Source organism: Macaca thibetana, chromosome 16 (assembly GCF_024542745.1).
Source record: "Macaca thibetana thibetana isolate TM-01 chromosome 16, ASM2454274v1, whole genome shotgun sequence".
Classification (NCBI taxonomy): Eukaryota; Metazoa; Chordata; class Mammalia; order Primates; family Cercopithecidae; genus Macaca; species Macaca thibetana.
The window spans coordinates 45,345,743-45,367,878 of record NC_065593.1 but is presented as its reverse complement, the minus strand read 5'-3'; the positions used below and the strand labels follow the sequence as shown (position 1 = coordinate 45,367,878).

The 22,136-nt window shown below is 46.3% G+C and overlaps 2 protein-coding genes across 7 annotated transcripts in view; both read right to left on the bottom strand.

Moving 5' to 3' along the window:
- The window catches only part of PHB1 (prohibitin 1), a 444,080-nt gene that overhangs the window by 340,395 nt on the left and 81,549 nt on the right, over nt 1-22,136 (bottom strand). The gene's annotated exons all lie outside the window — the stretch shown is intronic.
- FAM117A (family with sequence similarity 117 member A) overlaps nt 1-22,136 on the bottom strand; it is an 81,317-nt gene that overhangs the window by 37,061 nt on the left and 22,120 nt on the right. For 2 of the 6 annotated variants that reach the window (XM_050765663.1, XM_050765666.1), the window contains exon 1: nt 17,775-18,014. The exons of 1 other annotated variant lie outside the window; for it this stretch is intronic. In XM_050765663.1, the coding sequence (XP_050621620.1) occupies nt 17,775-17,970 (196 nt within the window). In that variant the 5' untranslated portion in view covers nt 17,971-18,014. Of the gene's footprint in view, nt 1-17,774; nt 18,034-22,136 lie in introns of those variants that run through there. 3 more of the 6 variants (XM_050765664.1, XM_050765665.1, XM_050765667.1) reach the window with 3 other exon arrangements.

Genomic DNA, 22,136 nt, shown 5'->3' with positions numbered 1-22,136 from the left:
ACTGGACTTCTAATTTGGGGGATTGAAGGTAGGCAAGAAATAAAAGCATGGATAAGGCTGAGGCAAGGAACCGAAACTCACAAGATGTAAGTTAATACAAGGTAGAATCAAGATACTAAACTAAATTAAGAAGTGTCATGTCATCCCAGGAGCAAGACTAAGACTATAGGCAGAATTAAGAGCTTCCTATAAGTCCAGAAACATGGCTGGAGTAGGATATAACCTCAGATATACACAGCCAAGTGGTCCCTCGGCAACCGTTTGTCATGATTGCTCTTCAAAAGGAATGCAGAAACCAGTGAGATCCCAGAGAGAGAGGTAAAAATGGCTAAATGGAGGGTAGCTTGATCCCAGGGGGGAAGCAAAATGAATTAGAATTTATCAGTAGTCTTCCTTGCGGGTGCAAACATAAAGGACAGTAAAATGGCTTTAGTTAGAATAAGAGAGAGTCTAGCTAGATAGATAAAAGGTTGAATGAGGGTGGCTAGACTCTGCCTCTGAACAGTCTCAGGAAGAGATAATTACACATCCCCACCTGTCTCAGTATTTACCCTTGAAGACAGGAGACTGTACCCAGATGAGTTTGGGCCTCCTCTAGTTCTAGAATTCCCCAACTATTAAAGGGTAAATAAGAGATGGCTACTGACCAATCAGCTAAATTGAAAGCTCAGAACCCATGCTATTATCTGGGGCAAGATAAGTAGGGGGAAATAAAAAAAAAAGGCACAAAGTCAAAGGGAGATTTGCCTTACCTAGGCTGATCAAACAGCTGTGTTGTGGGCTCCCAGATGATCTCTCCCACCTCCTTCACCAAGCAGGAGAATATAAATAGCACTCAGTTTACCTGTGGCTAGCCACAAGCAGACATCTGGTCACATGACTGGGCAAGCTGGGAGTAACCATCAAGTAGACATGAACACTCAGAGGGGAGGTTTGCTCTCTCGCTACAGCTCACTAGGTTGGACTCTGTCAGGACCCTCTGCTCCTAACCCTGACTGATTCATTTTGCTCTGGGCTATGGGGAGGAAGCTGGGGGGCACTCATAAGGAACAATTATTGAAGTTCCTCAGGGCCAGGAAGGTCACAGTAACAGAATTTGCTCTGCCTTCAGGATCAAAGACCCTAGTAGGGTTATTCTTCTCAACCCCCGCATCCTTGAAAATTTGTGTGAACCATCTCAACCCACTTGCAGAAATTATTCTCTGATCATCTCCAACTCTGTAGTCAAGCTCTATCTACTTCATGCCCCCAGCTTCAAAAAAGGGAGATTACCTTAGAGACCACAACATCCCATCTAGTGATTCCTTACCTGGGCCCTGATATTTTGGAACAAACCTCAAATCAGTAGCAAATTCCCATGCTGAGCTCTAGCTGTGAAAGAACCCCAGAGTGCATTGGGCAACATTCCAGGGCAGACCCTGCTTTGAAGCCCTAGTCTTGCTAGTTGTTCAGATTTCCTAAGGAAGCCCAAAGGTTATGTAGTGCCTCCAGGGTAAACCTAGTCTGAAAAGCAAGATTAGATGGCCCTTCCAGAAAGAGTGTTGAAGATATCACACTGGAAAGATTCCTCCTACCCTCAATATATGCTGATGGCTTCATATCAGAAGGGTGCTTATGAGGTCGCCTCTCCTGTGCTTCCAGAGGCAGAGGAGTGGGTGGCAACACCACCGGAAGGTAAGTTATACCCTCTTCCCCTGTATACGATGGGTTTTGGATCTGTTCTGAGATCAGGAATGCTTAACAGTAATGTCACCTTCTTTTATAACTCAAGTAAAAAGGCTTATCCTCATGAAGCAAAAACAAAATTGATCCAGGGAAACACTGGGACATTGATTACCAGTAAGTCCTAACCAAACCTCTAAGAATTAGAAGGTCCAGGCTCAGTTATCATAGTCCTCTCTGAGCAGACAGCATTGCCACTTGCACAGCAGCTCCAACACAGACCTCTAAGCTTCAGACAACCCAACAGGAATTTGGGTGCAGCCCCTTCTCATCCTCCTGCATCTTGCCCTGATTCTGGTTGTCAACTACTGGGCACTTACGTTAGGGGAGGGAAAGAGCCTGAGGAATCAGAGAACGGTGGGGGCAAGGTGTATAACTTCATCACTGCCTAAGGACAAACAATCTAAGTATATAAGCTGCAGTAACAATATAGTAAGTGCTCATGGATCTATTTCATACAACTAGCTGGGCCCCTGAAAAAAAATCCTTTGATGACAACTTAACCATGGTCAGGATTTATTAAGTCTAAGGTAGCTACAGGTAGGCATTTCAGATAAAGGATGCATTCTAAAACTAAAGATTTTCAGGAAAATGTTTTCTCTATGTTAAGAATTCGAGTGGGACATATTCATTCACTTACCCCCAACTCTGGCAGCTGGGGGAAAACATCAGTAAGCAAAAATGACAAGAATAATTCAAGGGCCTTCAAGGAGCACAAACAGATGCATAACATGTGGTTTGGTGTGAGAGGAAAGGGGCCCGCACACAAGCGGCAGTGTCTGAACCTCTAGCTCTGTCTGCTTAGCAATGATTACCAGATCCACCCCTCCTTGGGCCCTGTGGTTAATGAAAGGTTTTCACTGACTAAAAATGAGCCATCTCTTTGTGCATGAAGTTGTAACTCCTGATCTACTTGATACAATGTGCTGCACTGAACCATGCAACCTGCTCACTCACAAGGCAATGGGTACAACCAATCGACTGGTACATAGCAGAGGAAAGCTGTCTGGCCTAGGCCTATACCTGGCATCACTTTGTAAACCAAACCCACTCCTTTTTCCCTCAGATCTCAACTATATAAATGAGGTAATAGTCCCCCATGGCTCTGGCACAGCAGGGCCTTCCGGTTTCATGTATTTTAAGAAATGAAGGCTGGGTGCGGTGGCTCACTCCTGTAATCTCAGCACTCTGGGAGGGCAAGGTGGGTGGATCACAAGGTCAGGAGATCAAGACCATCCTGGCCAACATGGTGAAACCTCATCTCTACTAAAATACACAAAAAATTAGCCGGGCGTGGTGGCACACACCTGTAGTCTCAGCTACTCGAGAGGCTGAGGCAGGGGAATTGCTTGAACCCGGGAGGCGAAGTTGCAGTGAGCCAAGATTGCGCCACTGCACTCCAGCCTGGTGACAGAGCAAGACTCCGTCTCAAAAAAAAAAAAAAAAAGGAAGAGAGTTGAGGGCAGAGCACAGTGACAGTGTTTCTTAGCGTAAGGAAGCAGTTTCTCTAGAAGGTTCCTGGCCATTCTGAATATGCTCAGTGTGCTTCAGCAGACAGCTGCAACCCTGCTGACTCCATTGCTGGGTCAACACTGACTCCACTGCTGGGTCAATGGGGGGCATGGACTGGGCTGGGACACACAGCAGCGGGCACCCAATCAGCTCTCAGAATCTGATGCCAACCTGGTCCAGCCAGAGTAGTAAGGACCAGCTATGGTTTCCTAAGAAGTGGCCTACTATAATGGTCAATACCTGAGCCTACATACTGCCTCCGCCCCATGTGCTATGTGAACTCAGATAGATCACTTAACTTCTCTGAGTGTCAGTTGTTCCATCTGTTAAATGGGGAGAGTAAGATATGTTATCAGGATGTAGAAGAAAATTTCCATTCCAGAGAACTCCTAGTGGAGTCAAATTGGTCTCACATATATCCATGTGTTAAGTATCTTATTTGGAAATAACTTCAAATTTATAGATGCAAGAGTAAGAATAGTACATAGAACACCCATATAATCTTTACACAGATTTGCCTATTGTAACAGCTGCCCCATTTGCTTTACTGTCTGCTTTCTTCACATGTACTTTTTCTTACACATGCTCAAACACACCCACATGTCCACATGCGAGACACACACTCATATTCAGACTCACACGCACACACATGCACTTTCCTTCACTGGGTTTTTGTGTGGTGTTCTATTTGAAAAGAACAGGGAACTACTGGAGGAGGGAAGGATCAAGATGAAGAGGAAGCGAAGGAGGCATGGCTATTTCGTGATGGTTCCACGGCTCTGTTCCTTTTTCTTTGTCTACTATGCAAACAGCAAGCACTCAGGTGTTCCTGCTTTAGAGATGAGCTATTATTGGCTGGGCGTGGTGGCTCACGACTGTAATCCCAGCACTTTGGGAGGCCGAGGCGGGTGGATCACCTGAGGTCAGGAGTTCGAGACCAGCCTGGCTAACATGGTGAAACTCCGTCTCTACTAAAAATACAAAAATTAGCCAGGCGTGGTGGCATGTGCCTGTAATCTCAGCTACTCGGGAGGCTGAGGCAGGAGAATTGCTTGAAACTGGGAGGCAGAGGTTGCAGTGAGCCGAGATTGTGCCATTCCACTCCAGCCTGGGCGGCAAGAGCAAAACTCCATCTCAAAAAAAGATGAGCTATTACACACACAGGTACCAGAAAAAGTGCTTGGTATATATGATTATTAGTTACTATATATATATATATATATTTTTTTTTTTTTTTTTTTTTTTTGAGGCGGAGTCTTCACTTTGTCGCCCAGGCTGGAGTGCAGTGGCACCATCTCGGCTCACTGCAAGCTCCGCCTCCCGGGTTCGCGCCATTCTCCTGCCTCAGCCTCCCGAGTAGCTGGGACTACAGACGCCAGCAAACGCGCCTGGCTAATTTTTTGTATTTTAGTAGAGACGGGGTTTCACCATGTTAGCCAGGATGGTCTCGATCTCCTGACCTCGTGATCCGCCCGCCTCAGCCTCCCAAAGTGCAGGGATTACAGGCGTGAGCCACCGCGCCCGGCTAGTTACTGTATTTTTTAAAACAACAAACCCCACAAAAAACAACAAAGCATTTACATGAACCATGGAAACAGCTTTATCATACAGAAGCATTTTTGTAATATTTGTTGTAATGGGATTTTACCTTGTGAGGTTGGGAAATAACTAGGAAAGAAAGGTTTCAGCTGGGTACGATGGCTCATGCCTATAATCCCAGCACTTTGGGAGGCTGAGACAGGCAGATCACCTGAGGTCAGGAGTTTGAAACCAGCCTGGCCAACATGGTGAAACCCTGTCTCTACTAAAAACACGAAAATTAGCCAGGTGTGGTGGTGTGTGCCTGTAATCCCAGCTACTTGGGAGGCTGAGGCAGAAGAATTGCTTGAACACAGGAGGCGGAAGTTGCAGTGAGCTGAGACTGTGCCACTGAACTCAGCCTGAGCAACAAAAGCAAACTCTGTCTACAAAAAAAAAAAAAAAAAAAAAAAAAAAAAAAAAAGGCTGGGCATGGTGGCTCACGCCTATAATCCCAGCACTTTAGGAGGCCCAGGCGGGTGGATCACGAGGTCGAGATCAAGACCATCCTGGCCAACATGGTGAAACCTCACTTCTACTAAGAAATACAAAAATTAGCTGGGCATGGTGGCATGTGCCTGTAGTCCCAGCTACTCAGTAGGCTGAGGCAGGAGAATCGCTTGAACCCAGAAGGCGAAGGTTGCAGTGAGACAAGATCACGCCACTGTACTCCAGCCTGGCAACAGAGCGAGACTCAGTCTCAAAAAAAAAAAAAAAGATTTCACACAAGCATATGGTTATTAGAATATTAAAGACTTCCTGGCCAGGCGCAGTGGCTCGTGTCTGTAATCCCAGCACTTTGGGAGGCTGAGATGGGCAGATCACAGGGTCAGGAGTTTGAGACCAGCCTGGCCAGTAATGGTGAAACCCTGTCTCTACTAAAAATACAAAAAAATTAGCCGGGCATGGTGGCGGGTGCCTGTAATCCCAGCTACTCAGGAGGCTGAGGCAGGAGAAATTCTTGAACCTGGGAGGTGGAGGTTGCAGTGATCCAAGATTGCACCGCTGCACTCTGGTCTGGGCAACAGAGTGAGACTCTGTCTCAAAAAAAAAAAAAAGATTTCTAGGCCAAGTGCAATGGCTCATGCCTGTAATCCCAGCACTTTGGGAGGCTGAGGAAGGAGGATCACTTGAGCCCAGGAGTTTGAGACTAGCCTGGGCAACATAGTGAGACCCCATCTCTATTAAAAAAAAAAAAAAGAGAGAGAGAGAGAATTCTATACAGAGTCTGCTTTGGAGGTAAGAGCAGCCTGTAATCCACTTGGGAGGGTTAGATAACCTCTAAGAAGTCAATTCTCCACGATACGTAGTCCCTAGATGGAGCTTTCTCCCAGAGTTCAAGGCCTTCCTATTTCTCTTACTGGGCACATGCCTGTCGCAGAAGAGCACTATCATACATTACAATGACTCCACTTTCAGTTAACCTAAAGCTAGGAGAGGGAGATATGCTCAGACAGATCCTGCGCCCCCCAGGCTTCTTTCCCACTAGAAGTAGGGGGATGGTTACACCAGGGGTCCCCTAGAGAGAGAACTAAGCTATTATCACGGCACAATGCCACTTGCAATTACCCTGCCCCTGCCATAGGAACACATCACCCACATGTATTCCCGGGTGCTTTTCTGGATTTCACATAATCACACATAAGAAAGAAACCTTTTCCTGTAAGATCCATCTTTGCATGTCTCCCTAACATGGCCTTGCCCCAAGCTCAGTAAACATGACCACCCCACAGAGGCAGAAAAACTTGGTTTGCCTCCTATGTCCTATCTGTCCCTCGTTAGCTACTCATTCTCATGGAAATGGTGTATCTCAAACCAGCTGGAAACACTCAAAAACTGCCACCATATCACACATGTAATAATGTATTAATAGTAACCATCATCTTCCAGCTACCCACACCAAGTGAGTATTTATGGTGTGGATAGTCACCTTGGGGTGCTAAAGGAAGAAACAGACTTCTTTGCAGCCCAGTTTCCAATTCTTTTTTTTTTTTTTTTTCCTGAGACAGTCTCGCTATGTCACCCAGGCTGGAGGGCAGTGGCACAGTCTTGGCTCACTGCAACCTTCGCCTCCGGACTCAAGTGATTCTCCTACCTTAGCCTCCCGAGTAGCTGGGACTAGAGGCAGGTGTCAACATGCCCTGCTAATTTTTGTAGTTTTAGTGGAGATGGGGTTTCACCATGTTGGCCAGGCTAGTCTCAAACTCCTGACCTCAAGTGATCTGCCTGCCTCGGCCTCTCAAACTGCTGGGATTACAGGTGTGAGCCACCACACCCAGCCCCAATTCTCTTTTGCTAGCTTAACAAATGAATCTTTGCTCCTGGAATACAGATATATAAACAGAGGAGAAACAAATGCTGGAGGTGTGCTGGGCAGGTAGCAGTGGATGCCAGCCTGAGACAAAATTCACAACGGACTTTTTCTGCATATGTGGGAAATGCCCTTTGCCTAATTAAGCAAAAGGGGTTTATTAGTCATTTGGTCTCAGACAAGTACTTCCTTTCCGGGCCTCAGTTTCCTTATCTGCAAAAACAATGAAATGCCACCTGCACCTGCAGGACTGTTGTGAAGATGCATGAAAAACAGTTGAGAGTTCCCATCAGAAGCACCACAGACCTAAACAAATGGAACATATTGTCAAAACTAATGAAGGCCAGGAACGGTGGCTCAAGCCTGTAATCCCAGCACTTTGAGAGGGTGAGGCGGTTGGATCACCTGAGGTCAGGAGTTCAAGACCAGTCTGGCCAACATGATGAAACCTTGTTTCTATTACAAATATAAAAATTAGCTGCTCGGGAAGCTGAGGCAGGAGAAGCACTTGAACTTGGGAGGTGGAGGTTGCAGTCAGCAGAGATTGCACCACTGCACTCCAGCCTGGGTAACAGAGTGAGACTCTGTCTCAAAACAAACAAACAAAAAACCTAATGCTATCTATATTCTCCATTTCAATGAAAAATATAGGTGATTTTTTGGGCCTTTTAGAGCTGAGATTCAGAGACTCTTTTTTTCTATAGAAGCAACTGTTTTTGTCTACCTCTGTGAACACAGAACTACCCCAGATTCCAATAAGAAAGAGTCCAGCTGCTGCCCTCAGCATTAAGATGTGCACACCCCCCATGGACATGGTTCATATAGCCCTCCTCTCCCCAGTTTCTAAATCCAGACTATGCCATATTGTGAAAGCCCTCTGGCTGCATCCCCTCTATCATGCCAAATGCTATCCACTTCCACCCCAACCCCACCCCTGGCTTATGTCATATCTGATGGGCAGGAGTTAAGAAGACAATCCCCAAACAGGGGCTGTGTGGCAAGTTTTCCACCAGCCTGCCGCTGTGGGGCAGGGAGCGCACGTGTTATCAGGAGTGGTTTTTCCAAAGCCACGTGGGCGACCAGACATGCACAGAGCACAGCAAACTCTTTTTTTTTTTTTCTGTTTTTTTTGAGACGGAGTCTTGCTCTGTCCCCCAGGCTGGAGTGCAGTGGCGCCATCTCGGCGCACTGCAAGCTCCGCCTCCTGGGTTCACGCCATTCTCCTGCCTCAGCCTCCTGAGTAGCTGGCACTACAGGCGCCCGCCACCACACCCGGCTAATTTTTTGTATTTTTAGTAGAGATGGGGTTTCACCATGTTAGCCAGGATAGTCTTGATCTCCTGACCTCGTGATCCGCCCGCCTCGGCCTCCCAAAGTGCTGGGATTACAGGCGTGAGACATCGCACCCGGCCAAGCACAGCAAACTCTTAAAGGGAAGGGAGTGTGGAGTAGAGAGGAGAAGGAGGGGAGGGAAGAGAGGGTAAGATAATCTGCCTATGCTCCCAATCACATTTTCACTCTGTTCAAACTTACACCCAGCTGGGCAGGTTAAAAAAGCCATTTTCGGTCGGGTGCAGTGGCTCACACCTGTAATCCCAGCACTTTGGGAGGCCGAGGGGGTTGGATCACCTGAGGTTGGGAGTTCGAGACCAGCCTGACCAACATGAAGAAACCCCATCTCTACTAAAAATACAAAAATGGCTGGGCGTAGTGGTGCATGCCTGTAATCCCAAGCTACTTGGGAGGCTGAGGCAGGAGACTCGCTTGAACCTGGGAGGTGGAGCTTGCGGTGAGCCGAGATGGCACCATCGTTCTCCAGCCTGGGCAACAAAAGTAAAATTCTGTCTCAAAAAAAAGAAAAAAAAGAAAAGAAAAAAAGTCATTTTCACTAAGCCACCAGACACATGGTTGGCAACCTTCAAGGCAGGGAACAGAGACTCTGTGGACAACAGTGTTAAGTGTCCAGGGCCTGTGAAGTGATAACAAGCATCTCTTTCTTGCACTTCCCTATCTGGTGGTTGGTGGGAGGAGAAACAGCAGTGCCTGCTATCACAGGATGGTGGCTGGCTTGAGAGGAGGCACTTCCAGCCTGATCACACCTCTGAAGCCATCACAGGGCCAACAGATAATTCTCCTCCTTGGCCTAGAAAAGCCACTGATCCAGATTTTGTTTTCTTCCATCTCCTTGCTACACAGAACACTACTAGGAAGTTGGCACAAATCTACCTGGAGTGAAAAGACAGCTAGCATTCATCTTGGTCTCCTTGGCCTCTCACCATATCCACTTCAAAGCCTAAAGCCAGGCAGTCTGGCTTTTTAACAAAATCATAACAAAATCCTACACATTGGCTGTTTCCATGGATCGACCTGGTAACTGCCCAAGCTCACCCTCTAGCTGTAAGTGTGTTGGGAAAAGAACCTACAGGCCTAGCAATGACATCTATGGAAATGCCACGTCTTTGCCACCAGCTGGGCTTCAAGCCCAATGACCAGGATGAATAGGCGACCAGTGATTTAAGGAAAGAAAGAATACTAACACTTCGGGGGGTTTTGCCTTGTAAGTAGCTGAAGAGAGGTATTACAGAGGGGAAACAGTATGTGGGGACCAGAAGTGGGAAAGACCATTCTGAGTGAGCCTGGGGGAGGTGTGGTTTACTCTCCCCACTCTGCTGCCTCCCCAGCAACTCAATCCAACAAGTATTTATTGAGCATGACACTCCCCATCTGCCCTGGCCCTCCCTCTGCAAAAACACTCAAATCTGTTCAAGCTGCAGGGTGAGTTCCATTGCACTTGAACTTGAAACATGAGGTGCCTACTCTTAAAAAGGCAGGCACACAATTTCCAGTATAGGGCAGAAGGGACTCAAGAGGTTTGAGAAAAATAAGGAATATAGCTGACTAGACAAGGCGAAACAATGTCACTTTTGAAAGGGAAAGGAAAGGAGAGAGTAAAAACTTAATTTAACCTTAGGGAGAATAATATATTGACAATTTTTTTAAAGCCTTCTCAAAACATCCCAGTAGTTTTCTCTAATTAACCTCACCAAACACTAAGTATTTCTTCATTCTTTGCCTCTTCCAGCTTGAATTTATATTTTATTCACTTATGGATGTGTTAGCAATCTGCTTTTAGAGTTGCACATTAATCCTTCCTTTGACCTTTGAGGATGTAATATCTTGGTGCTCTCCTGCATGTCTTCATTTAGGATCAGATGATAAGGGACTCAAGTGGCAGAGCTGGGGGTGAACTAGGCTGCCCCTAACAAACATGGCTTCCCTGGAAAAGTCATCCTTCGTTTACAGGATAGGGAGCTCAGAGTCAGAGAGGAGGCACCCCGTGGATGGCTTGAGCCCAGGAGACTATGGTGAGCTATGATGGCATTACTGGATTCCAACCTGGGTGACAGAGCTAGACCCCATCTCTCAAAAAAAAAAAAAAAAAAAGAGAGAGAGACAAAGGCTGGGGGCGGTGGCTCACACCTGTAATCCCAGCACTTTGGGAGGCCAAGGCAGGGGGATCACTTGAGGTCAGGAGTTCAAGACCAGCCTGGCCAACATGGTAAAACCCCATCTCTACTAAGAATATAGCAATTAGCTGGGCATGGTGGCTCACATCTGTAGTCCCAGCTACTTGGGAGGGTAAGGCAGGAGAATTGGTTGAACCCAGAGACGTGGAGGTTTCAGTGAGCTGAGATCACGCCACTGCACTCCAGCTTGAGATATAGAATGAGACTCTGCCTCAAAAAAAGAGAGAGAGAGAAGAGGCACCCCAAACCTACAGCTTTGTTCTGTCAAATACCATCCATCCTCTAAGAAGCCACATTCAGGCAGTCTCTGAGAGAAAACTCCTTAACCCTTGATCACAGGCCAGCTGCTTCAGAGCAACCAAAACCCTCCGAGTATTCCCAGGCCTCCCCTAGCCTCCACCCCTTTTACTAGGGAGCTGGGAGCTCAAACTGCTAATGTACGCAGAGCTGAGCTAAAGGCACTCCATCCCTCCTCCACTCCCCCAGCAACTCTCGAGGGCTCCTGAGCAAATCCACAAACCTGTATGCCTGAGCAGGGCAGGGTAAATGTCTGCACATGGCCTGGACTTCAGTTCCAGGTCCCTCAGGGCCTGGATTTGAACTTTTTCTACTATGAAATACTTCGATAGCATTCTTTTAAGTTCATTAAAGCCATCCTTGATTAGCTGTAGTGCTCCCACACAGTAAGGGTCGATCAAGGCGTATGTGGGCCTAAGGTGAAGCATTTAAATGACTGCAAAGCTCGGCATTCAGCTTTGTAGTGCCCCTGAGGGGAAAGCACAGTGCCAGGCAGAGTTTTCCAAACCAGGAGGTTTGGTGGGGACCATGAGCTGAGCCTGAACACTAGCAGCCAGCTGTTACGAGAACCTCCTACCATCCAGATGTTGCCAACAACAACGGCCCCTTCATGAGCTCCACAAACTGGAGAAAACTGGGGCACAGATAACTTAGAAATTTCAAATATCATCCACAACTCTTCCCTTTCTGAGATCAGGATTTGTTTTTGACCTAATAATGTGAGTAGATTTGGCTAATGTTTGGTTAATTCATATCCTGCTAACCAAATAATGGAGCCCTCTGTGAAGACTGAACCTAGACAAAGGGGGAAACTGACCAGATTTCCCACCCATCCTTTCTTTGCTTCCACTCTTCCCTGTTCCCACTTCTGTGACAAAGAAGGGTAACATGCATCTCAAAGGATGGCAGAGCTTACTAACCCAAGAAGAGACTATCCATTCTCACTAACTCACTCTCTGGTGAGCATCTACCTTTGCTCTGAACTGGGAGTGACACATAAGGTTTTCCTTTCCATTGCTTTAAAAGGGCTCCAGGGCCAGGTGTGGTGGCTCACGCCTGTAATCCCAGCACTTTGGGAGGCCAAGGCGGGTGGATCACCTGAGTCAGATGTTGGAGACCAGCCTGGCCAACATGGTGAAATCCCCCGCCCCGTCTCTAATAAAAATACAAAAAAAATAGCTGGACATGGTGGTGCACACCTGTAATCCCAGCTTTTTGGGAAGCTGAGGCAGGAGAAATGCTTGAATCTGGAGGTGGAGGTTGCAGTAAGCCAAGATCATGCCATTGCACTCCAGCCTGGGTGACAGAGTAAGAGTCTGTCTCCAAAAAATAAATAAATAAGCTGGGCGCGGTGGCTCACGCCTGTAATCCCAGCACTTTGGGAGGCCGAGGCAGGTGGATCACAAGGTCAGGAGTCTGAGACCAGCCTGGCCAATATGGTGAAACCCCATCTCTACTAAAAATACAAAAATTAGCCGGGTGTGGTGGTAGGCGCCTGTAGTCCCAGCTACTTGAAAGGCTGAAACAGGAGAACGGCTTGAACCTGGGAGGCAGAGGTTGCAGTGAGCCGAGATCGTGCCATTGCACTTCATCCTGGGTGACACAGTGAGACTCTGTCTCAAAAAAATAATAAAAATAAAAATAAATAAATTAATTAATTAAATAAAAGGGCTCCAAACTGCCTGTGGAGTAAGGGTAAGCCCAGGCAGGTCTAGTCAGAACACTTCAGCTAGAGTCAAACGTGATAGTGTCAGTAAGAACTCCATAACCAGACCTGCCCCTCAGAACATGCCACACCCTAAAGTCTGAATCCTTTAGCAGGAAGGCTCTATGTGAGTCATTTAAGAATCTGGAGGAAGATGCTCTAACAGTTCTTCCAAGATCAAGGAATAGTGTGGCCCTGATGCCCATCACACCACTCAAACTAAACTGAATTCAGCAGAAAATACAGGCATAGTGTTCTCTTGGCTATTGAAGCCCACCAACCATTGTGGTAACACCTAAATTAGCACCATCACTATGAAAGGTTTGCATTACTGCCTCCAACTTTCTAAAGATCTATATGTCTAGAACGTGAGAGAACAATGTCCTCTTGCCATCACAGCCCACTGTTGTTCTCACCCCTCTGACACTGGTTTAAGATCTCTTAGTTCCATGTTATATAAGTGAGACCTTCTCGTACTATATAATCCTTTGCTATCCAAAATACTGAAGAACACATGGACTCACACTCCTTTGGGTACCAAAGAGATAAAGCAGTTAAGCAGCTAGCCCCCAGTTTCAAGGATGTCATCACTGGTGATAACATTTAAGAGTCAGATGCTTCAGCAGTGTATTTTGCTGACCATGTATGTGCCTGGTGCTGGCAAAGCTGTCAAAAGCAACAGTTAGCAGTGTTGGGCTAGGAAGTGTCTGGTGTTTTAATGCTTCCCAAACAGAAGCTGCCTCAATCACAGGTTTTAGAAGGGCAATTGTAGCTCTTAAAGGGTTTTAACTGCACCCCCAGGCCTCATTATAGCAAGATGATGCCTTGGCATGGAAAGGTTGGAACTCTCTTCCAATCTCCAGCCTGTTTCTGGCACCAGTAGCCATGTGGACTAGTTTGCTGTGGGTTTTCTCTTAGGGACTCTAATATGCAACCTCCTTTTTATGGTTCCAGACCTATCTAAACACCCATCCCCCAAGAAATAAGTTTTCAAAGCATTGCAAAGAAAGGCGTTTAACAATTTAATAATATAAGCACTGCAGCCTTGTATTCACGAAACAGCCATCCTGGGGAACCTAATCGACATTTGATATAAACTACCCTTCTTATGTCCCCGTGGGGAAGCCAATATTTTAGGGCAACCATGACTACTGCCAGCTCTCCTTAATCTGCTCAGAAAAATAAAAGGTAATGAAAAAAATTCAAAACAGGAGATAAGCCTAAAGTAATTTCCATCTGATTGTGAAATGTGTTCACCGCAGTTGTGGGCTGTCAGGTTGGGGCAAATTTGCCTAACAGTTAAGGTTTTATGTCAATTCAAATTAGCTTATGTCTACCCAACATATCACCTGACAATGATGGGGGTGGAGAAGCTGGATTCACACATGACCATGTTCTACAAAGATTGAGAACTGACTGGAAGCAGGTGACCCTCTTTTCTTTTGCCTTAAAATATGAGTGGGACTACAGGCTTGTTCATTTTCTTTACCGCCTTAGAATTTTCTGAGGTTTATATTACACAAGTTTGAAACTGATCTTTATATAGGAAAAACAGGTATACTGTTTGAGACAAGAGTTGGCAAACTTTTCTGTAAAGTGACATATAGTAAATATTTTAGGCTTTGTGGGCCCTACAGTCTTTATCACAACTCTTCACCGACAGCACAAAAGCAGCCCTAGACAATATTTAAATGAAGCAGTGTGGCTGGTTCCAATAAAACTTTATTTACAAAAACAGGTCCAGGGCCAGATATGGCCTGTAGATCATAACTGCCAATCCCTGGTTAAAGAAGGTTCTGGTGGTCAGAGGAGGTTCCAAGGCAGCATTTAGCTTCCCTGGCACCCAGCTGGTCCCAGTGGGGCTGGTCCACTGAAGAAATAATTTGCAAAGCTAGATTAACATTATCTTCATCCTAGGAACATACAGACATACTAAACAAGATAGGCAGGACTAGAACCCAGAACAATTCACCTCCTAGTCCTATTTTGTCCTTCATCATGGTCCTGGAAGAGCATAAAAGTTAGCAGCCTCTAAGTGACATAAGACACAAAAGAGAATTTAATTTAAGGGAGAATTGCAGTAAGAAATTTATCTTAGGTTTCTATTACCCACTAGTGGCTCTTAGCTTTTCTAGAGCTGACTTTCATTTTTCTCTCCACTCTCTTCAGCCTTCCTCACTCCTAGCCCAGGCTCATAAAAATGAAGCCATTCCTCATTTCACAAAGACAAACCTTATGGATGAATGGTTGCAGAAGGCAAATCCTGCTTTTTACACCATAACCCTTTTCACAAGGTCTAATATGTCTTGTCAAGAACACAGCAGGATGTGTGGTGGGGAGATAACTGCACAGCCCTGAGCGTTACATCACTTTGAGATGGGCAAGAGAAACAGGGACGACACTTAATTGTTCCTGAAGCCCAAACCCAGCTCTGAAACAGCTGGGTTTCAGAGCTCTATTTAGAAAGCTCATTTTAAAAGATGAGAGAATAAAAATGCAAGAGGAGGCCCTGAAATTCTGAAACCTGTAGTACTGGTTTCAGATCAATCTGGGTTTGCTCTTTGAAGCCTGAAAAGGCAATGGGCTCTGGCCAACAGTGCTCTCACGTTGGCGAGCAGAGGGAATAATAATATAAGCAGCAGTAAACACTTTTATAAATTTCTCATGTGCCAGGCACGTTTTAAGCACTTTCTATCTATTAACTCATTTAATTCTTATGATATAGATATTGTTATCCACAGACGAGGAAACTAAGACACAGAAAGAACTTCCTGAAAGTCACACAACTAGTAAATGGCAGAACCTGGATTTAAAACCCAGGCATTCCAGCTCCCAGTGCCATTCTCTTAAAGGTTTATGACTACAAGGGGTTTCCTTTTATCCCATATACTCTACTGTCCTAGAGAAAACCACCTCTGGTGCTTTCCAAGGCCAAGGAATAGAAATAATGTGAACACATACGTGGGCTTAAGTTAACATGTAAAAGCCCTGATGTGCCTCCAAAACAGAGGCCAGGTACATTCCCCTAATGCCTGGCCACAAAGAAGGCCACATGCTCTGGCTACTCTCTCCTCCTCCTATTTTTTCCCCTCTCCTGCCATACCGAAAATCTACAAATAATCCCCCCCACTACCAACTAGGCAAATGCCTTATTAAAGCTTCTGGGATATTAATAAGTGGATACATTATTGATCAGCCCAATCTATAAGCAAGAGTCCACCCAACTTACCCTAAATCACCTGACAAGTTATGCAGAGCTCTAGCTTCCTACATTTCTACCAGTATCCCAGGGCCTCTGGCTCTACAAAAGGAGCAGGCCATGTAATGAACCCAGACATCCAAACCTACATTCTTCTCCCTTCCACAGCATCCACCAGCAATTGTCCTTTTAATATTAGTTCTATAGTAGACACAAAATAACTGATCTTAAAATATGATTGCTAATCAGTTTCCAGCTGCTATACAGGTAGGCTTTCTGTTATTTTCCACTAAAAGTGACTAAGGTTCTGGTTCTTGTTCTACCAACTTCCCGGGGTTTCAAGGAAGCCCAAACAAAACCAACAGGTTTGTAGTCGTGTGGTTTGCTTTATAACTCATGATAGGCATGAGTTAGTCTGGGCATTGCCTTACTCTGCACCACCAGATTCTAAACATACTTTTACTACTTGGTCACCATCTTGCTACCGGATTTGACCAAGTTTCTGCATCCCAAGATGTGATGCTAACATATACAGTGAAAAGTCCAGAAAGACTTGGGGGCTTTCTACCTGAGATCCTCTTAATCCCATTCCTACCTAGCAAGGAGTAGCCCTGTAGTAGCTACTACTCTGTAATAGCCCCGCAGAAGCAGGAAGATGTGCAGTAACTAGGCTTAGTAATCATCAGAAGCTCAAGAGACTCTGGTTTAGAGAATGTCATTAACCGTTTAGATGGCAGGGATCATGACTTTTGTACATTTGGTAGAGGCTCCGGCTTTGGAAGTGTGCAATGATCTTTTCACATCTGGTGTGAATCAAATACAAGCCTCACTTTCAACTTATTGCCAACCTCCTCATGCAAGTAGGTTCCTTTTCCCGTTCCTAAGTACTTGCATTTGTGGGATCCGTCACAGATTGGAGTATGAAAGCAAGGTTAAGTTTGCTTCTCCCTAGTTTCCCCACAGCCACCACATCAAGCTGTTATTAAGAACCCATTTCAGTGCTGTTCAGAAAGTGGGGTACTTGCCACCGTGCACTTGACTGTAGCCCTCACCCCACTGCCACGTTGGCTGCAATGCCCAGGACAAAACAGCCTTGGTGGGTAGGGGGATGAAGGGAGTAGAAAGGCAGGGGGCAAAACTGCCCAGGTCTCTCCCCGCTACACACACACACACACACACACACACACACACGCTCGCACACAAACGATGGTTGGAATGAGACAGCCATATTAAGCAGGTCAACAATCTGGGAACATACAACTTCTGGGACACAGGGAGAAGAATGTAGGGAGCGTGGCATTTGCACCACGGTAAAAGCCGTTAAACTAACTTATTCCAAAGGGCTGAGAAGAAATCAGCTCCAGGAGGTGGCATAAAGGCAAGCGCACGTGAAGTGGTGGAGAATGGAACTCCAGCGCAGTAGAGAGGGATGCTGGGGCCAAACTCAAGCTGGAGAAGTAACACATGGCTGCACGGGGCTCTGCTCCATGCCCCTCCCCCTCCCCGTGCAGGCGTCCAGCGCCCACCGACTCCTGCTCCCAGCGCCAGCCCTCCGCACGGGGCGCCCCCACCGCCCGCCACTCCTCCTCACGCCTTGCTCCCACCCCCTGCATCTTCCACTCACCCCACACGACACCTCTGCCCACTTTTCGGTTACGCCCCCAAAGCCAGCCTCCATCTGCCAGGTCCCTCCCCTCACCTCCGGGACCCGACTCCCCGCACACTCCGTCCCAGCGGTGCTCCCCACGTTTCAAGGCTCCTCGCTCTCGCTCCCTCCGCCCTCATAGACTCTGAACGCCCCCTTTCTCTTCTCTCGCCCCCATCCACTTTCCCCTCACACTTCTCCCCGTCCCCTTCCCCCGGTCACGCGCCCCCCCTCCCCCAACGGCTCCTCCCACGGCACCCGCTCCAGGCCCGGCTCACCTGCACGGCCACCCCCGTCCCGGCGCTGGTGCGGCTGCTGCAGCTGGAAGGGGATCGTGGCCCTGAGCGGCTGCAGTCCAGCCCGGGGGGAGCCGGCGGGGGCTGGGGGAGAGCAGCCCCGTCGGAGCCCCCCCGACCCTCCGCGCCCCGGCCCCCAGGCACCTCCGCCTCTGCCGCCCGCTGCGGCCCCTGCCATGGCCCGCCCGGCTGCCTGCCTCAGCCCCACAGCGAGCCCCACACAGCCCCCCAACCCCCGCTGCCGCTGCTTATCTGCTCTACGGGGCGGGGACCGGCCCCCTCATCCTAGAGCTGTCATTGGGCTGCGAAAACCCAGACCTTCCACCCCAGCCAATCCACGGCTTAGCCTTCCCTTTCCGAGGACGATTGGTCGATGTGCCTAGCGATCCAAGCCAAGACCCCACCCTCACACCGCCCCCTTCGGCTTTCCAACATCCCAGGAGCTACTGATTGGCCTGTACAGAAGAGGGCTGGTTCTCCAACGCCACCAATGAGAAGACGCGGAATAGGGGAGCGTCACACCCAGTCCCAGGTAGTATGCAAATATAATGTCACGTGACGTCAGGCTGAGCTGGAGAGTGGGGGGGGCGGCGCTGGGTGTAGGTTGGAATCAAACACTAGTGAAATAATTTTTGGGGGCGGGAGTAGGGAGCAGTGTCAAACTTTAAACAGTTGAGTCCCTGAATCACCCAGAAAGCGATACCTTCAAAAAGTATTACATTTAATTTAACCTAAAAAACATTAGTTTTAAATCCTTATAGGATCTCAGTGCTACTTACAACCTCCAAACTAAGAGCCTACAAATTAATGCAAGGTTTGCATATTATTTGCATGTGATTTGCATTATATTTGTGCATTTAATGGCGACCTTGCCTCATGTGACACTCACATCTGTCTTTCTCCACATTTCCAAGTCCCTACTTGGTGTTGATCCAACCTTAAAAAAACAATTGCTAGCCTGTAAATTAAATTGGGACTCTGAAAAGAAGCAGGGAATTTCCCTTCAGAGTCGTCCACTCCAAGTCTAGCTCAGCAGAGTGAAAGGAACAAAGCGACTAAAAAACTTGCCCAAGTTTGCACCGTGACTCCGTTAACAAATCCTGGTCTTCCCAGATCAATGCTCTCTGACCTACAAGTCAAAATGAGAGTGGAAGGTCCCCAAAGAGAATGCACGCAGTTGTGAAAAGCACATGCTGCAATATATATAAAGGGATTTGGGAAAGAAAATAACATTTAAGATACTATTAAAAAGCATTATGCTTCAAAAGAAAAAAAAAATTACTCTTGGTATTTGTTAATCATTTTGTTCTACATATGGAAAAAGCAAAAGTCAATCAACCCTGGATTGTCTGTGATTAGGGACCATCCAAATAATTGAATAATTCCCTCCAGATTTATATTTAGCTGTGAATTCTATTTTTGATCTTGCTACAGATTTTTCTTTCTATTTCTGTTTTTGCCCAGTTTAATGTTAAAAAGAAGATATTCCCTGAAGCCATACTAACTAATCAGAGAAAAAGAGGTAATCTGGGAGCCTGCTGTGAGGCAAGGCGAGGTCATTCTGGGATTAAATATTGAAAGTAGATAATACCCAAAGTGGAAATTCAAGAGTGTGTTGAATATTAAAAGTAGCCTACATACACTGAATGAATTAAGGCAATGGAACATCCTGAAGAAAGGTTTTCTTTGCAAAGAGTGTACTTTTGCAGTTTTGAAGGATTTACCTCAAGATCTGACATTTGAACTGTTTTATTGATTGAAGAATTGCTGTACTACTTTTCCATGAAGAGGACAACCTAATCAAAGACAGTAATAAACAAAAATTGATGAACTGATTAAAAACTCAGTCTTTATAAGCTTAATTAACTCAGTTGAAAAAAGATATCTTGCATTTATATTGTTCCTCAATTTCAAGTAGTTCAAAGTCTTCATATACTTTTTAAAAATCCTCATGACAATCTGGAAAAGGAAAAACGTGGATTCTTACCATGGTGCAAGTAGTGAAACAGAAGTCCAAAGAAGTGAGTCCTTTTGATTTCTAGCTCAAATCTCTAACACATCAATCATATTGAACCACCCTGCCTCACATCTTCATTAATAAAATCAGTAATGCTAGCAACGAATATTCATTGAATTCCTCTCTCCATGCTAGGTACATGTTAAGTACCATGCATACCTTATCTTATTTAATGCTCAAGATCACACTTGTGAAATAGGTATTATTTCCTCTTCACTGAAACTTCAGGGAGAAGTACAGTAACATGCCCAAGGTTACCCAGGTAGCCTGATTCCAGAGCTGAGTTCCTGATCTCTATGAGTGTAAAATTTTCTTAAGAACACAGGATTGGCCAGGCGCGGTGGCTCAAGCCTGTAATCCCAGCACTTTGGGAGGCCGAGATGGGTGGATCACGAGGTCAGGAGATCGAGATCATCCTGGTTAACACGGTGAAACCCCGTCTCTACTAAAAAATACAAAAAAAAACTAGCCGGGCGAGGTGGCAGGCGCCTGTAGTCCCAGCTACTCGGGAGGCTGAGGCAGGAGAACGGCGCGAACCCGGGAGGCGGAACTTGCAGTGAGCTGAGATCTGGCCACTGCACTCCGGCCTGGGCGACAGAGCGAGACTCCGTCTCAAAAAAAAAAAAAAAAAAAAAAAAAAAGATGCTAAAATTAACATCTGTCTAGTGTTTTATAGCTTTCACATACATTATCTCATTTAATTATCACAACAGGCATGTAAGGCAGAAAATGCAGATATTATTGTCCTCATTCTTCGGGAGGTTAAGTTCTACAGAGGCTAGGTGACTTGCCCAAGATCATCGTAGTAAATGGCAGACCTAGGACTTACATCCTTGGTCTTTTGACTCCAGATTCAATGCTTTCCCAACCAACACTCAACTTCTAGACCATTGGTCCTGCCTGAGAGGCAAAAGGTAGACTAGTTGGTCTTTTGAAAGCTTTTCTTGTCTGACAACTTATACTATGTTAGGACCCCTCAACATGTAAATTCTCAGTCTTAGGAGATGATGAGTGGTATTTTATTAGCTGAGCCAGACAATGTGTGTTTAGAAGTAAAGCCCTAGGATGAGGATCTTGAAACACTTTGGGTAAGTGGCTTCCTCTCTCTGTGCCAGAATCACCCCTGCTCCATCAACCTCACAGACTTGTTCTAAAAATAAGGTGACACATTATTGTACAGATGCTTTCTTCCCTCAGAGAGAGGAGTAATATGCATGGTTCCATGGATACTGTGTTTAAACTTTATTCCAAAGCCAAGGTACCAGAAATTAAGAACCTGGACAGTAGAAAAAGAGCCAGTGGAGGTGGTAAAGCTGAAGAAATGGATCTTCTGAGTCCAGAAAGTCATGGTCTTTCTTGATAAGTTGCTGGCAAGACACTAAAGTTGATCTTAGCTGGAGGAGTGACAAGGGAGGCATGCATAGAAGAATTTGGTCCTCTCCTTACTAGGTATCATGCTCAACCAGCTGTCTCTTATTCTCTTCTCTATCACTAATAGCTTCTCCTGGCATGGGCATGATGGGAGGATAAGGACTACCTCTGAAGATGAACCCCTGTCTGCTTCCTCCAATGAAAGAAGCCTTGGCTTTGGGGAGGCTGTGTGCTGCTAAGGGGAGATGCCTTGCATTCATTACAAAGCATCTAACTTGCAACAAAACTTTGCTACTGCCCTTACTGTCATCCTTATCAACATCATTGCCATTAATTAATTAGCTCATCACAAGTTTATTGAAATGACCATTATGTACCAGACACTGAGCTAGGCACTAAGCTCTGAATGACAATAATGTTCAGAGACATTGTCCCTGTGCTGAAGTTCACAAGCCAGCAGGCCGTGAAGCCTGTATGCAGAAGTGGCCCTGGGCTAGATGCTAGTTCATTTGGGATACATGACCTGGTTCCTGCTTTCAGAGACTTTGGGTCAGAGGATCACACTTAAAAACATCAAAAGTAGAGGATTGGCCGGGCGTTGTGGCTCACGCCTGTAATCCCAGCGCTTTGGGAGGCTGAGGCGGGTGGGTCACCATGTAAGGAGTTCAAGACCAGCCTGGCCAAGATGGTGAAACCCCGTCTCTACTAAAAATACAAAAAATCAGCCGGGCATGGTGGCAGGCACCTTTAATCCCAGCTACTAGGGAGGCTGAGGCAGAGAATTGCTTGAACCCAGGAGGCGGAGGCTGCAGTGAGCCAAGATCGCACTACTGTGCTCCAGCCTGGGCAACAGAGCAAGACTGTCTAACAACAACAACAACAAAAAGTAGAGGATTAAAGATACTAAGTGCATCAGTAATTTTTTTTAATCTATAAGAGACTTATTTGCTTTATGG